The sequence below is a fragment of the Antedon bifida genome, chromosome 7 (genome assembly GCF_963402885.1).
Source record: "Antedon bifida chromosome 7, ecAntBifi1.1, whole genome shotgun sequence".
In the NCBI taxonomy this organism is placed as follows: domain Eukaryota; kingdom Metazoa; phylum Echinodermata; class Crinoidea; order Comatulida; family Antedonidae; genus Antedon; species Antedon bifida.
Window position 1 is genome coordinate 3,098,851 of NC_136232.1, and position 18,298 is coordinate 3,117,148.

General features: G+C 32.3%; 2 protein-coding genes and 1 long non-coding RNA gene across 3 annotated transcripts; 2 read left to right on the forward strand and 1 right to left on the reverse strand.

Annotated features, from left to right (window-relative positions):
• The first annotated feature begins 453 nt into the window (after positions 1-453).
• On the forward strand, positions 454-2,902 carry LOC144848581 (uncharacterized). The gene is made up of 4 exons (XM_078705376.1): positions 454-654; positions 1,300-1,444; positions 1,774-1,885; positions 2,426-2,902. Exons 1-4 carry the CDS (start codon positions 608-610, stop codon positions 2,848-2,850), a joined length of 729 nt encoding a protein of 242 aa, XP_078561502.1. The 5' UTR covers positions 454-607; the 3' UTR covers positions 2,851-2,902.
• A 2,834-nt stretch (positions 2,903-5,736) lies between these two features.
• On the reverse strand, positions 5,737-11,585 carry LOC144848207 (uncharacterized). The gene is made up of 4 exons (XM_078704919.1): positions 11,264-11,585; positions 9,107-9,263; positions 6,502-6,622; positions 5,737-6,278 (listed from the first exon to the last, which is right to left on the reverse strand). Exons 1-4 carry the CDS (start codon positions 11,302-11,304, stop codon positions 6,184-6,186), a joined length of 414 nt encoding a protein of 137 aa, XP_078561045.1. The 5' UTR covers positions 11,305-11,585; the 3' UTR covers positions 5,737-6,183.
• A 4,152-nt stretch (positions 11,586-15,737) lies between these two features.
• LOC144848208 (uncharacterized) lies at positions 15,738-18,076 on the forward strand. The gene is made up of 3 exons (XR_013613834.1): positions 15,738-15,896; positions 17,727-17,820; positions 17,944-18,076. It is a non-coding gene; the product is annotated as an uncharacterized LOC144848208 (long non-coding RNA).
• The last annotated feature ends 222 nt before the right edge of the window (positions 18,077-18,298 follow it).

Genomic DNA, 18,298 nt, shown 5'->3' on the forward strand with positions numbered 1-18,298 from the left:
ATCAATCAAAAATAATACAACGTCTGCCAAAAGGCGGAAAAGTAGTATTTTACAATTGGCCTACAATTCATAAAAAAAAAAAAATTAAATTAAAGGAAAAAAGTTACACATCAAATTAATTGAGTGTATTTTTATTATTTTCAGAATAAACAAATGAATAAATACATTATTTATTTTAAATCAATTAAATAAAAAAATGAATCCTCACCTTAAATTATATTTAATTTAAAGATATATTTAGGTTATGGCTAATGATTTGTAATTGTATATAAATAATAATTTATTAACTTCCCGCTAATAGCATAATAACATCCAATGGCGAAAGTAATAACCTACCATAGGATAGTCGTTATTAAAACATACTCATCCGAATCTATTTCTTCTGTCTTCTGTTATTCTAACAAGGCCAGATATTGACAGCGTTTCGACTCTAACACGGCACGATATTCATTCGCCCTGACAGATGACGTCATCATCCCCACACGGTAACTTCTTTACAGTTATCTGATAAAAGAGTAACTGTGTTGTTCTGAACATTATTGATACCGGCCGGCATCTTTTCATCTTCGATACCATTTTTCTTCTCATCCTGAGACAAGTTTTAAAAATGCGTGTGAGATATGTGCTTGCTGTATTCATGACATTATTTATTTGGTGAGTTTACCGGAGTTTCTAAGTTGTTTTAACGCCCCTTTTATTGAATAAAACGATATTTATAAGTAAGTTTCTTTTTGTTTATCCAATTCGAAAAACTTTACATAATAATAAGTACAAACATAACTTATTACTACTACTACTACTTTCTCAAGTAGACTGTTTATCTTCTCGAATTGGACCAACAAAAATAGAAAGTTACTAATAAATTGAATGTTTGAATCAAAATGAAAATATCTTAAGTTAGGTGATTGTTTAATTAGATTAGATATATAATAGTGTGTATAAACATTGTGTGTAAGCCGGTAACACACCTTATATTAGTTAGCATGTTTAATTACGTTTTAGACAGACTTGCCGAAGTATTGACTACAACCTCTAATGTATATAAAGTTCTTATTCTGGATTATTATCGAGAATAGAGATAATAGAGCATCTATTCTACCTATCAGGCTTGATTATTTACCCGGGTAAGTTGGTTTGATAGGCGGCACAATTATCGCTAACTTTGGTAAACTTTGGCTTACCAGGTAAATAAGCCTTAACAGGCGCGGTGTCTAGGCATACCGTATGTGTATTAAGAGATCTATCTTTCTTTTTATTAACCTGTTATAAAAGTCTCTGTTCCACTAATTGTATTTTCAGTTCTGAGTGTATGATATGTTTTTGTGGTAAAACACTGAAGGAAAAAAAGAAACTATGTAAAGGTTCTCCAACCAAATCCAGCGAATGCCCGTTTGGAACCAATTTGGTACCCGACGCATGTGGGTGTTGTCAGGAATGCTCTAAGGTAAAAGTTGTTTATTTCTGATATCACTATGTCTGACTACGGTGGGTAGATTGTTGTAGGCCTACACATTACCGTAGTAAAATGTCTGTTTTTGTCGTCATCATAATCTTCTTGCAACCCACAATGCACTTCGTTATCAACATCATCACCATAGGCCTACTAATTTATTCAATAAGCGTCAACATAACACTTCGAACCAAATCCTCTCTTCATCGATTTATGTTAGATCATCATCGTCATCATTATCATCGTCATCATCATCACCTCCTTTTTCTAGCATCACCTTTCTAATCATTATCTAACAACAGATCTATGTTTTGTCTTTGCAGAGATTGAATGAGCCCTGTGGTGGCATGATGAGTGCGATGGGAAAATGTTCAAATGGCTTAATTTGTAGTTGCCGACCACCATTAAACACTGGGTACTGCACTGTCCCACAAAGTGAGTACAGTACTTATTGAATAAGAAATGGCTTGTGTGTGTAGTTACTAATATTGGTAAAAAGATAAATATTTTGGCACACAAGTCCTGTCATACGTATATTTGAGCTGGTATCAAATGTGGTGATCCGCTGGTGGCGCTCGTAAAGAAATACTAACAACATGAACAAAGAAACAAAAGAGACTTGAGATAATAATTGATAATTCCTCTGTTTGCTCACGCGCTCCTAATAGTACTCGTTAAAGATCTAGGCCTACTCGACTACTGCTCGTATAGAAACAGAGAGGAGCTGCTCAGACACACTGATAACAACAGGGTACACCGCCATCTACACTAAAGGTTTTACCAACTGTTTTGCTTTCTTATAACAGCGCCCCCTTTTATGTATTAATACTAAGCAGTAGACCTATGAGCAGCCCTACAACAAAATCACCGAATAAAACTCTAGATAGTGTTTCATGTATTTCACTAAATTAAGAAATATGAGCAAATAATTAAAACCATTTTATTTCTGAAAGCGTATGTGTTTTTATTTTATAGCATGTGACTCTGTAAGGAAAGATGATCCGCGGGGTTTTCTGACCCCAAGATTCAACAGTCACCATGAAAAGTGCCGCCAAAAGCTAATAGCGCCCTCCGATCAAGTTGTCCATCTCATGATATACAAAGTATCTGGTCTTGGATACGCTCAACAAGGCAGGACCTGCGTAACAAAACTCCAGATCATTGACTACACAGAACATTCAGGAAAGCAGATCACCGACGTATGTTCTAATCAGGAAGGCGGTTTTCCAATCAAGTTTAAGTCTTCTACGCGTAGGTTAGATATCGTTTTTATACAAGATGAACGTGGCTGTGGTTATTATGGACCGTTTGATATGAACGCGAAGTACAGAGCCTCCTACGAGTTTGTACCAAGTGAAGGATCTGGTACTGATGAGTCTAACTTGTCTATGATACCATAAATAAACGAAACACATAACTTGTATTTGTAGGTATAGTCATAATTTGGAGAAATTAATTTTGTATACAATATAATTATTTTTTATACACAAAATAATTATACTTTTGTTTTTACAAAATTGCTTATATTATATAATATAGGTCTTGTATATTAGTTTAAATAGTTTTCTACTATATATTTAGGCCTATTTAGGTAAAATTTAGGTATGATAATGTAATATGAATGTCTTTATGTTAGCTGCCAAAGTGTATTGACAATAGACTGCTATATACTCAGTAAAAGTGGTTTCTATCATAAATTGATTTAGCAAATGTTTATTTAGAATCTTTCTTTTAAGGGAACCCCTTCGGAATCCAACAAAGGAGAATGTCTCTCCTGGGTCGAGTTCTACTGTATTATATTAAACTTCCCTTCTAAAATTCATACATTTACATTTAGGCCTACATTTAATAATTTTCTCAAACTACGATATGTTTAAGTTATTAAACGTACAAGCATGTCAATCAATTGAGTCTAAATGTATGTTCCGTGAAGGTTTAATTACACACCTTAAGTCCTACAGCTTGTACCTATGTCAAGGGATTAAACAATTGTGAGAATCCAATTCAGTATATCTCCAATGTAACACAGCAGAATGTTAGAAATGTTCGGTATTGCACGACCGAAATTGAATCTTCCGTTTGAGCTGCGTCTCAGTTTTCTAACAAACTCAATTTACCGTTCAAACGCTGACGCGTACGCAACAGGTAGTAACGAAAGCTTCGCACGATTTTTGATGACGTCGAAACAGCAACAGTCGTTCTGTGTATGCTACCGCGAGCAAGTTAAGATTCTAGCTGAGCTCGAAACAAATTCACACTGGGTATAATTCATGTTTAAACTGTGTTTAATGTGCATCCATCCTGACAGATAGAAGGTGATAAGTATTTGATGGTACCGCTCATCTTACCAAATGACAGCGGACATGTCATAGATATGTTTGTATATTCAGTGACGATTTAGAAATAAATACAATGATAATACATAATGCATTAAGCGAAAAAAAACAAAGAAAAGCAATAATGGAACATTATTATTTTTTTCCGTTTTCATCATCCTGTCATAATTCTCTTAAGTTATGTTCATCGTCGTTTATTATTATTATCTTACTGTTATTATGATAACATATTTTATGATTTTATTTATATTTTTTCGTCATCGTAATCGTCGTTGTCGAGTTATTATCGCCGTAGTTTTTCCGTAATATCGTCGTTACCGACAGGTTGATTCAAGCAATTCATCGTCGAACCAATGTATCATCACACGTCTGCAGTCCTGTGTTTTTACCTCCGTCGTCAGTTGTACTTAATGTACTGTTATATACGATTATACGGAACATACTGTTTACACCAGTTATCATGTGTAAAAAAGTGTAGGCCTTATTCACTTTATTTGTTATCTCAATTATTCAGAACATCCAATTTTATACTTTTTAATAATTTTCAAGAATCGTAAAAATGCATTGAAACGTTGACATGTCCATGTCCGATTTCGGGATACAATGCTTTTTTAGGCCTATACATCTTTATGTTTAAACTAGCTTTCTTCTCGACGAATCAAATAAAATTGATGATCGAGTCGGACCACCAATATGTACTTGTTATATTGTAGTACAGTGCTGTATTTCAATAATAGCTGTACACGTTTCAAAAACAATTTGAGAATTCTTTAGAATGTTATCTAATTGTAAAATCTTGATATAACTTTGTGGTATTTTACAAATGATTTAATTTAGATTTTGAACACAAACACTTCACTATAGTATATGTAGTGATATGCGGAAAATACAGAAAGCACGTACCAATTTTCTATCCGCTGATTTAAATGATACCATTAGATAATTCTATTAAATTCAGCTTTCGTTAGCAGTTTACTAATATCGAATTGGCTACAAATGTTCTAGTGCAATGTTTTCGAATGGAAATATGGGAACGGTTACAATGGAGTTGAAAACGAGTATAATACATCACACCGCAGTTTTGTCACGTCTTATAATAAAAATATTTGATTTAATAATGAAAAGTAAGTTACCGAAAACTAATTTTAGTATGTGTGTGGTGTATTTGTTTTGTATGCATCTTTTGATGAAACATGAACTAGAGATTTTTAAAACATGTTTAAGTTTTTATACCAAGGAGCTTTTGGTTAGTCCTAACCTGTAGAAACCCGAAAGCTTTCTATTGTTGTCGTTTGTGTGGCACACATCACCCAGTATAATAGTCACTTTTTATTTGAACGTTCCATATACTCTTGTTATATATTACTCCAATTTGGTAATTATTTTGTTAAAGTTTAACGTAATAGTAAATGGTATCCTAGTAGATCTTAGATGTCAAGCTCATTGCGATTGGTTCACAGCCAACATCACATAAATAAAAATAACGTATACACGATTTGATGTATTTATTCACACAATACAGTAGTCACATTGTGCTCAGGTAGACAAACTTTATTTTTTACATTTAATATAATTTTATGTACATTTACGCAAAATCTACAAGCATGAGATAAAAATGTACACTTTAATTTAAACACAAAACTATAATATAATTATATTTCAATGAAATAGTAATAAATAAATAATACAAGTTTGAGAGAAATATAGTTTATTAGTAGGCCTAAGGCATGCCTATCGTAAATTCTTACGACGATAACGTCATTAATTTCTAAAAACATCGGCCGAAAAATTGGATATTTGGAAAATTGTTAGAAGAGGCAGACATCATTTAGTCTTTATATGAACAAGCGCCAAATTATCAACAGTTAGTATGCGTAGAATTACTTCAACTCGAAAATCGAAGCGACAACCATATATTGCAAACGGTGTCATCGCGCATGCGTATTATAGAATTAGGAGATAGGATGAATACTAAATGCGTGTTACGTTTACACTTTTTAATTACTATTCAATACTATAAATAATTTTAATCACAAAAACATGCCTCCACCCAATTACAAAAATATAACCATATTGATTTTGCGTTTCAGAAAAAATTATGTTCCTCAGTATAGAACAAGTATTTTAATTTATGCAATGTACGTAAATGTACTCATGTACTTTTAACTCATAATCTCAACAAGCAATTCTAAAGAACTGTCAGAAACCAGTAGTCGCTCGAGCTTGGCATTGCTTCAGTGCTGGTTCCGTTTAGTTGCGTGTTCATGTCGCTCAACTGATTTTATTACAACCCACCGTAGACAGACGTTTAGAAAACATTGTTTGATTATTTCAGCTGCATATACCAGTTTTATAGAAATGAAACCATTCCATTTCAAAAACACCACTGTAGGCCTATTACAAGAAAATATGATTTAATCCGTTTTCTCCATTCTCTGCGGAGAAATCAATCGGGAACATTGCTGTTGAAAACTTCTGAGCAAATATTGCATCTAGAAAATAAAACAATTGAAAACAATCAATGTAGGATTCCTATATGTTTTATCGAAAGTTATTTATTGAAAATTATTGTTTGTGCGATCTGTATCTAAAAACAGCAGCCATGGTCCAGCAAACCTCCAACCAAATTATTATAAGCTACAGGATTGATGATAACAATGTTTTACCAATTTTACGATGATGTAATAACTTGTTATAAAATGGTACTACACCCACCTTCATCTGTGTCTTCGACACAAAGTCCAAACACGAAGTTTCCGAGACTGAAGCTACATTTCAAACCAGGTGAACACGCACCGAATAGATCATTAGTACCCCCACAGACTTCGTTTTCAACCTGTGTAATTAACAAAATAAATACTTCGAAATAAATTACCATAATAATAGATATATACGTTTGTTTTGAAGAAGTAGTACATATTTTGGTATATTTAGTCATTAGTTTTAGAAATTCCCAAATTGCTCGATATGAAAAGTACCACTTCAAAACGTTCAAAACTTCAGTAACAGTTTAGATAATAAAACATTACAATAACACATAAAGTATATTTATAAGTATAAGAAGATTGAATATAAAACAATAGCAGTATTGATTTATTAATAATAATAATTACTAGCTCCAGACTGTAAGGTTATCGCCACCAGAGGTATGCGAATGATAATCGTAAAACAAACAAACACTTTCTTCCAATAGAATCAAACATTATGCTAAATTGAAATTGAATATTCGTTTGAGAGTAATACAATATCTTCTGAAATCTAAAGAATGTGAAAGATTATATTTTTGGCCAGGTAAGTGTTCCATCGGGACTGGATCCGGGTTGTGAACACCAGGATATTCAGTGCTTGTCATCGCCAATAGTTGTCAATTATTGGCGTGACAAGAAGTGTTGGAAAGGGGTTTTCAAGAAGGGGTCCGTGAACAACCTATGGTGGGTTGTAGAGAAAGGGAACATTGTTTAAACCAGTGTGAATACTCAAGATATAATGGCTTTGAAATAATGGCGAATAAACAGTAGAGTCGTTTATAATACGATTTTTATGGCATCAACGTAAGTGTGTCCCCCTCCTATGTCCCACTTAATTATGTACAGTTTATGCATTTTATGTAATATTGACATTGTGATGGGAGTCTTTTTATCATCTTTTAAAATGATTTTTAAGAAAATAAACCGTAGGCATATATTTATTTGTATTGTCACGATTACAAACTGTCTGCCATGTCTGGTCTGTCAAATTATACTTCCTAGTTTGACATTTAAAACAACACTAAAAGGCAAATAACATTTTTTATGTGCATAGTGTGTATCAATATAGGAATAAGCCTGCTTTTAAAAACTTTTATATAAAAAATTATAGAATTAATCCCTATCAATTAAGCACTAATGCTTTGATAGACGGTGTTCTGTTATAATAATGCTCGTGGTTATAATGGAATTACTGTAGTTGTGTTTATATATACATTTAGGAAATGTTAGGTTCGATTATTTATAGTAATATAATAAGAGTAATCGCTTTGAAGAGCGCAGGTGACTGATTTTATTTTAATATGTAAATAGCATATTTTTATATTCAATATAGTCTTGTAGGAAATAATCAACTCAAATGATTGTTATAGTACAGTCCTACACTTTATTATATATTACTCAGAATGAACATTATAATTTTAATTTATTGTTGATAAATGATCTGCTTATTTACTATATTTACTATAGTATATTTTTATATTCAATATGGTCTTGCAAGAAATAATTAACTTAAATGATTGTTATAGTACAGTCCTATACTTTATTATATATTGCTCAGAATAAAAATTATAATTTGTATTTAATTGTTGATAAATAATCTGGTTATTGGAAACTGTTACTTTACATTTCATTTTTCTACCAAAATTGGATGCGATAGAAATTGGTGATATTTTATTATCATAATCATTCTGTTATATTTCGTACTGATTTCTTCCTCCCACCAAAATGCCCTTTTTCCTTTCCATATCTGATTTACGGTAACATCCAGTTCATTTGCATATTATTTATTCAGGAAGGTGTAACCTTTGTTTGCATTCCTTTGTGTCTGTAAGTCCAGATGTGTTCCAAACTACGAGAATGGCAGATAGAACATTATGGTAAGATTTTAGTTTGTTTTGGATTGTCTATAGCCTACCGTATAGCAATCTGCTATCAGTAGATCGGTTTCCATGAAATATAAATCCATTTGACCAAGTCTCAATAACCGTTACTCTTTAAACTACCATTATCTAATATCACCAGCAAGTAAAACTATTAATTAATAGAACGTTCAAATTACCGTTCTTACCCTGTATTATCCAATCAGTATCGATTTTCATTTTTAATTTCAAGTGTGAAGATGATGCGTGTCTAGATAATTTCATATTATTTTGACCTTTAAATATCGTATGCATTGAAGTGTGATAGGCCACGTGTTAATTTGAAATTAAAACATATGTGTTGTCAATCTATCATAAGTATAAAAGGCTATTAATGTCTGTCATTATCTTATTGTTAGGAAAGTGAATTCTTTCTTTAAACTTTGAACGGTTTGGGTTTGGGGAATTAAAATAGACAATTAACAAAATAAATAGTATAAGTATAGACCTATACATTTATAGGTCCATGGTATTAGTAATTATTATTTGGTAAACATCACTATTCAGATTGATTAGGGCCTACCCTAGGCCCACCTTTCTCAAAGTTTACTTATTTAGTAAAGTAGCTTATTTTAGTTAAAATTGTAAGTTTAGATTATTAAAAATATTACAGACATTTCAGTACATTCATAAATATATAAAAAAAGAACTCACCCTCGTACAACGTTGACAACATGCGCACGAATCGTATTCAACTACAGCATTTTCGGCGCATGCGTCAATTGGTTTCGAACCAGTCACAAACTGTTCACAATGTTCCGCCAATTCAACTTCGTCCATGTCCCAACATGGACAGTCATCAGCCAGCACGCTGTGAACGTAACAATGTAACAACATTACTTGTATTCGTTGGTAATTTAACTTGTACTGACATCGACATTCGATACAATCAATGAATTATTTTATTATGTGTAAATTACCGATGAGAATTGGTAACACTCTGGGGCTAAATGGGTAACTCAATTAAATTTTGAGATTGACATTATTGTATTTTCCCACAATCCAAACTAACTGAATAATGTACGTCGCAAATATGAAATTGAAATATACATTTTAAAATAAACTCTACCTGAACTCTGTAGCTTAATATTGTTTAAGATTTAGTTTAATAAATATCTGATCATTATAAACAATTATTTGGACCAAAAAACCCCCAAAAAACTGAAACATGTAAATAGACACCCTAATTGACAATCAAACATTTGCTTATGTTATGTTTGTATATCAAAAGTTATCATCTTTTAGCTATAGTGTTTCTAGATATGGTGGTTGATAAAAGACAACTAACAGCTTAGTCACATGAAGTAACTGTGTTTGTTTGATAGAGAGAGATGGTATTTATTGACAAACGCGTTTTTCAGATGTTATACATCAAAACTCAATGCACTTTCGTGACATGTTTGACTGGATTTGTTATGTTAGTTTTCAATCAAAATATGGTACGGAAGACAAGCTGGGATAGGGTTAAGTTCATGCTTAAAGGTGATATAATGCCATCAACTTAAGAAAACAGAGTCTTCGTCGTATCAAATAAAATATAAATCTTACTCTTACAGATAAATTTAATTTAATCCACGAGTTATCTGCGTATCAGTTTATTTAACAATAGGATCAGATTCATCAAACTTGCTTACCAAAAAATCGTCTTAACTTAATTTCAAGTCACATATTTTGCTTAAATCAGTTTTTAAAATAGCAATAAGTAAATAATTTTCCCCACATAAGATAAAAAAATATCTGGTAAATTTTAATGTAAGCAAAAACGTATTCTTTTAATAAAATCTAATTTAGTTAAATTGTTGGAGATGCAAAGGTAACCAAGTTTTTTTTTTCGACATTTTCTTTCAATATCAATATGAAACTTTATAAAGTACTTTTTAGTAGAATACGTTAACAAATTTAAAGTAACATAAAATAGAAAAGGATCTCACCGAAGATATAAAATTATCAACCATGAATAAAAAAAAGTTATTAAAGATACTATATACTATATACATACAAATCTGAAACGATACCCAACAATATGACGACCGTAAAGGTGATATATCAAAACAGAAAAAAAAAATCTCACAGTAAGATCCAGGTGATAACCTAAGCCACATTGAAACTCTTTTGTTCATTCTCATATTGATTATAACTTATTTTGTTCGTGTAAGCGTGTTCTAACAGTAAATAGTCGATGATTTCACAAGTTTGGAGTGTGGGCAAGGAAATTAATTTTTTTAATTAACGAAAAACTGTCAAATGGAAACAATTCTCCGGAATTGTAATTCATTATGTAAGATCTGTTTCAAAATATTAACGAATCGTTATTCATTCCGTTGACTATGCGTTTTTTTACCATGACTTACCGTTTTGCCTTTAAATTTATAATTAGGCTTAGATGTAGAAAATAAATCTGAAAACATTAAGATTTATTTTCCCAGAAAAAAAGGAGTTTGTTGTTGTTGAATAGGTAATTATATTATTAAATTAAGTCTTTGGATACTCCACATTTTTTGGCAACAGAGAATTTATAGTTTTTATTTCCATTTATATATTAATAATTTCACATAATAGTTATTCACTTCACCAAAAATTAGATGAAAAAATATTTATCTGATAAACCGTATCTGGAAGCCAATGATGTGTTACTGATTACATTTATTTTGCCCTTTTTTAATAAGCGAAATCGTTATTAAAATAATATTAACAACAAATGATAGAACATGTGTAAAACTTAATTTAATTACATTTTATAATAATAAAAATAAAACAATAATTTATAAATAAATTATTCCGAAAACAAATAATTTAAAACCATATACTTACCTTGGTAATATAACCGCTGCAATTAAATAGAAACACAACATGTTGATGAGGTAATTTAAATGTTCCGCACAGATAAACCAGTCTTCACGTCACCACGCTATAGAACAGTCTACAACTTGGTACAGGTAGGCCTATTGACACGGGAATTGATACCTGATAGAGAAATCTTCAAAACAAAATTTGGACTGCGTAATTGAAATTTAGCTAAAAAATTGAAAAAGCGAAACATGAACGTCCACTATATCTATAAAACAAACACTTTCTAGATTAAGAAATAGAAGATGCGGACGGCCCTGTTCCAGGTGTATCAATGAGGAAGACATCCGTCTCGGATACCTATATAAGATACCTGGATATCTAGGGGTTGTACATGCTATAGGCGAAGCCACGGGTAAGCTGTTGAATATTTCCCGATATAGAACGCGGTGAGGTATTACAAATTATGCGCATTGCATCTGTCAGGCCGCCGTATGCGAGAACCCCTATGATCTAACGTTACGGACATTAGCTCCAATTTTACCTGCTGTGCCGAATCAGTAGAACGGGGCTAGAAACGTTAGATCTGAATCAATTGCTCAATTGTAACCGCCTAATATCTGGCTATGTTGGCATTATTAGATTTGCACACAGTTATGACAGCCTTGATTTGTTAACAGTGAATCGAAAGCGAGATAGATGTCTGAATATAAATATAAAAATATCAAGAATGTGGACTGAATCGATCCTTTGTTAAGATCGTCTAGTCGAGTTAATTTTACTATCTATTTTAAGAACCAAATATGTCTGTAAAACAAATTTGTCGTTAGGTTACAAAATAGTCTAGATAATCACCCAGTCAAATTACTTTGACTTTATTTATGGTCCAAATCTATGTAAAGAACCATAACAATTATTTTAAAGAAACAGTATTGACTTATCGAGCGAATTTAGAATTATTTAATTGTTTTTATTGCGTTTTATCCGTTATTTAAGATGTAACAAGCTATCATATCACACTTAATAGAAGGAATTCATTTAATTTCATTTCTATTTATTATATCATTTGCATAAGAAATATACTTCGGCGCCGTAAACAATATATGTCTAAGTCTATGTCTATATAATATTTTGATTTGATTTGTTTATAATTGTAAATTTGCTGGTTAGCATTAATGTAGATAAGTTGTAAGGCTTTTGACTAAAAATATTCCGCAAATGATAACTTAGTTTAGCTTATATACAGTTAAAAGCGACATTTTAGTCTGTAATGAGACAAGTTTATTCCTGTATTTGGCATGTTACTTAAAAACTCTAAAGCTAAATCATAATACTTTTATCCATACAATGTTCTGTTTCATTCATTCATTCATTTGACCAATTTCGAAATAATTTTATTAAAAATAGTTCTACTGTACATCAACATAGCTAAACTAGAAAACTAGCAACATTACCAAAAAGCTAAAACGAATTGGAAATGATGAGCAGAGAATGTTTTAGAGACGAAATAACCACCTAGTATACAATATAATAGCCTAAATTGAGATATTTGACCGTGTTTCTATTCGTTATTCAGTTCTAATTTTATCGCACAGATTGCACCCTGTGGTTTGTACAAGTAAGTTCTTCAAATCTTCGAGACCTTTATTGTTTCAAATTCCAAAGAGTCCAACACCTATAATATATAAACGTGATTTCATCAGTATTGAAACGTTAGATAGATCGAGGGTATATGCCTATCTGGTGGACTAACAGTTTAAATGAGATATATATTGAAAGCTAGCATAACAATCATACAAGTCTCCAGACACCTCAGTCTTATGGAATAGATTAAGAGCGCTCATTGTATTTTAATTTGCTTCTTGGTTATGTTATGTACTAGAAAAACGCCCCGGGAATCAGGGTATTAAATCTGTGTATCTTTTACCATTTGGGGACGACGGGGAAACACTTGTAATAACACGTCTTGTTTTTAGAATTTTTACTACCAAATTTCAGGATTTTTTCTGTCGATCATTGCATTATGCTTTATGACGACACGGGCAACAACAATTGCCTATTGATAATTTAGTTAACTAATTGGTATTGACTAACAATAGTACAATGTACCTAGGTGTTATGATTATATATTACGGTACTATATGAGTAAAGCTGTACAGTAGGTATATTCGTGGTTAACGTGTTTACCTTCCAATTCCAACGGCCAGGGTTCAATTCTGACAGCCTGAAATGGACTTATCCGTCAATGGGTAATTGGCGAGTTTCTCGCTGTTGGATGCGTATAAATAATGATGATAAAACAATATTATGTATGAATGAAGTAGGCCTACTTGCTTTATATGGTCGAGGCCTTGTACGACAACAGATGTCTTTCCGAGAACATAACGACAAGACCCTTCACGAAAGGAAAGTAGGAATTCACGTTCAAATATCTGCCGAGCGAACATCCTAGTCGCTGCTGATTCGCACACTTCATTCGCTGTCGGAGGTTATAGGCGGTCAACTTGACTCCAATCAAAATCTGTCTAAATTAAAGTTACCTCTTAACTTTGCCCTTTAAATAGCATCATCACAGCAGTGTATGACCTTGCCGATTTAGTGTCGGCAATTAGACATGGCATAACTATAATGTAACTATGTTTTAAAGATATGACTGCTGGCTAACTATCGTAAGACGTGAATTGGATTATTATTATTATTGATGATTGATTATTGTAACAATATAATTCTATCGTACCGCCTTTTTTTCAATTATCAACCTTTATTTCGTTAGTAGGCCTATTATAGCTAATCAATCACAAATATATCGCAAATCACATACTGTATACTAACGAAGTTTTTTTTATATAGATAATCATAGCAAGGCATTCCGGAGATCAATGGGTTAATTTGTGGCTGCGACACGATCAGTTCCACACCCCTTAACAGACACCGCGCCGCGGAGAATATGTAAAATAGTACAGTACTGTGGGTTTTGTCGCAGCCAGAAATAAGTAAAAGGACTGTTACGAGTGCCTATCTTGGTATGTTACTATAATTTTGTGATTACAGTTATTGAAAAATACTGCGGATGAGTCTTGTGATATAAAAAGTGCAAACGATTTATAATAACTAAATAAAACAGTCGTCATAGGTTAATACCCATAATGCAACACAATCCTTTCCCTCAGGAATCCTAATGGAACAGCGTTGTAATTTACTAATACTAAAGCCGCATGTCCGTTTTACCTTTCCCTGGTGCCTGCCTAATTACATGACAGATATTTACAAAATGATAAACAAACAAAGCACTTAGTTGTGCAAGGTTTTTTTTATATGATATGATTTATCAATTCCCCCAATGGAATAGATTTAATATCGATTTCGACATAATCATTTATTATTACCAGGACTGCGTGGTATTGAATGTCAATTAATTTCATAAATTAAGCAAAAATTATGATTAGATGACGATATTAACGCATGTTGAACAGCTCACCTTTTGGCCAAATCAGTTTAAAGTTTAAGTTGCCACTCATTACCGTAGATACATTTAGAAGCAAAACAATAACTTCACTTTAATTATTATCCTCTATAATTCATATAATGAAATTATACATACAATTTTGGCAAGAAACCTTAGGCAAAATTTGACAAATTAAGGCCTAAACAATGAATTATACTAAACACAGTTTCTTTTGTTAATTAATTTCATAGAAAAAGGCTTTGGCGAGAATGACAGATTAAGGTAATCAATGTTGCTAATATATCATATTTTGAGGGAATAATTTGGCGTATTTGGAACAGTAGGCCTACACTTAAATCAATTACGGACGCATTAGGCATATACCATATTGTCATCATCATGTTCTAAATTTTAAAATCATCTGACTCGGTGGGTCTTCTTTTTCTTTCACCATCTGTATGAGCTTTGCATATTAAACAAATAATCTTTCTGCGTTTGCCTACAGATTAATTTTCTTCTATCCCCTTTCAATTACATTATAATCCTACCCTTTAATATCATATCCCCTGAATAGGAGTTGATGCCTAACAATCTAATATAATGTTTTCCTCGTTCGTTTCACGACGAGAAAGTCTTCCCTGGATAGTGGGTGTCTCGAGGGAAGAGTTCCCTGCATTAGTCAATAGTTCCTTCCCAGTATAATAGATCTAAAAAAAATCATATTCAACTTACACGTGTGTTCATTCGTTTAATAAGATATAATGTCCGCCAAATATATATTTTTTTTCAATTTTTAACATTAATACTATTATAAAAAACGAAATATGTATTTGAATAAAAATGATACGCTGATGAAATTTGAAAAAGGTGATTTTATTTAATTTTCTTTATTAAAATGAATCGTCAGAAACGTGAACACATATTTCTATGGCCAAAGAAACCTTGCGAAAAAAAGTTAGAAGAAAATACTTATAACACAATATTGCAATAATCTAAAACAACTAACGATCCATTAACTAATCTCTAGGGTAATAAGTAGGAGATTGAAGTTAATACATGAACACGCGTTTATTAGTCCATTTACTTTTTGGTAACCGAACCATCGACATCTTTTCGGAGGACAGTTCGTTGTAAACATCAAAAACAAAAATGAGAAAGTTTGTGGCATTTGGACTTGTTTGCCTTGTTCTTGCTGTTGCATTTACAGAATCAGTAAGTATTCCCTTTTATTATGCATTTAGTAGCATAAGTAACATATAGCAAAACATGCATGTATATAGCGTAATAATTAAGTAAATATGTATTTGTTGGCAGTACAAACGACTTGTTTTTGTTGTTTTGTTTGTTTTACCATATTTAAAGAGGGTGATCCATCCAGCAATTGCTGATCATTAGGGACCCTTAGAGGTTCACAAGACAAACATATACACAAGACGCTCTACATAAACAAAGTCTTATTACAAGTCTTTGGGAGTGGAGTGGTAGCCAAGCATCATAACCACCAAGCCACAACTCCACTCCATGAACTCCACTCCATGTGAATGGTTCTTAAAATTGTAGCTTGTAGTTTACACGATTTGACCATCAATGTCTGTAATTTTAGAGCGTATAGGAAAGCTGAAAAGTGTAGAAAATAATCAAAATAATCCATACCCGTATCATGTTATCTATTGCAATTTCAATTTCCCTTTAGGCCAAAGATATTGCATGGACAAACATTGTAAACCTACCTGAAGTGTGGTGTGGTTAAAGGCAATATTGTCTAACTACCATTTATTAGTAAAGTTTGACCAGATTACTGAAAAACAAATCCACATATAATTTGATACGAGCAATGCTCCATGCCTATTGGGTGCTTGTTTGACCGATAGTCAGTATAATCATCTGAACAGTGTGAATAAAAATAATTATACTTGTACTATTGTGAATTCCACGTTATGTTGAACCATTAGGAATTCACACCATTCCATTATACACTACACACATTTTAAAGAAAAATAAATAATTGAACACAATTTAGAAATATTTTTCCCAATTTGTTCTACATGTTTTCGATAACTATCAATTTCGTCAAACTTTTGTGAATCGTTGTGAAGCAACGTTTACAACGTTTTCAAACTGAGTTTGTCACGTCACTGATGACGAATAAATTAGAAAGACAAACACAGATGCTGACTTTAACACTTCTCACTTTGGATCAGCAGAAAAACAAGCCTCGTATGGTTCCACTTTTGACGCATATTTATGGAGGTTTCCGTACTTTACCAATCTGTCATGATCCATTTGTTCTGCTTGTTGCTGAACAAAAACAATAAAAAATAAGATTTTTATTTTTATTAAACTTTGTTTAATGCGGGTGACTTCAAACAGCAAAAGGTGACGTGAGGCCCTCAAACATTTACAAAACAAGAACGATATACATACACAAGAAAAACAAAAAGAAATTAAAAAGCCTATTATAATGTTTATAAAAATATATTAATATAAAAATATGCCTTACAAAATATTATATGAATTGGGAAATTTTATTTGAGAACATTTCGTAACCTAGGGACAATGTCTGCCATAATAGGTTTTGGGGTGAGGTGTTTTTTGAGTCGCCTTTAAACATATTTAATATTTCGGATTCAAATTGGTAATGCATTAAGTAAGGACGATGCTTTATGTAGACAGTCCCCGAAGGTTTCAAAACAAGAAAAGGGGACGACGAAGTAAATCTTTATAGCACTTTGAATGCAATGATATCTTTTGTGGGTTCTTGTAAGATGGCAGTTTTGGTAGTCCGGTACGAAACCGTTGGTGGCGCCACTGACAAATGTACCAGACGATTCCATTCCTCTCAGTCGGACGATTATTCGTTCTACTAATTATATCATTACGAATTTATAGTTGCTTTTGGTTTTTTGTGAACCAATGTTACAATATTTAGTTCATAGTATAATACTTACTCTTTTTAGGATTATTAAAAAAAAAATGTTTGATTTGTTTTGTTAGGCCTACTAATGAGTATCTCACTAACATGGTTGGCAATTGTTCTTTCAGAATGCTCGAAGCTGCTCGAGTCACGCCGACTGTGGCCTTCTCTCTGGTATGTCATGTAGAAGTGGCTCATGTGTAAGAATTGTTCGACGAGATGGTGAGTATTTATAATTACGTAGTTAGGCAGGTCTTTTAGGAAGTTTATGTCCCTAAATGTTGACGATGTTGAAGGAAAGATTATATACAATCAGTTGTTACTTACTAATTTCTCTTTTTTTAGGCGGCGATAACGGTTTGGCACAGTTTATCGGATCTGAACTCGAACTAGAAATCGAAGCAGATGAAGAAGATGATGATGAAGATGATGATTAAAAAGTCAATCATGTGATCGTTTTCTCGGCCCTCATTGGTCATCTTTTCCGGAATTTTTCAGAGCTTTATTGTAGTATAAAATAGAAATTTATTCCACATTCACAACGATTATAATTAAGAAGGTATCCTCTGTTTGTTCAGCCTGTAACAACAATAAACGTCTTCCATAAAAAATGTCGTTTTCGTCTTGATTTATTACATAGTATCACGGAAGCCCAAGCAAATCAATTAATTAACTATTTTTATTATATTAATTGACATTG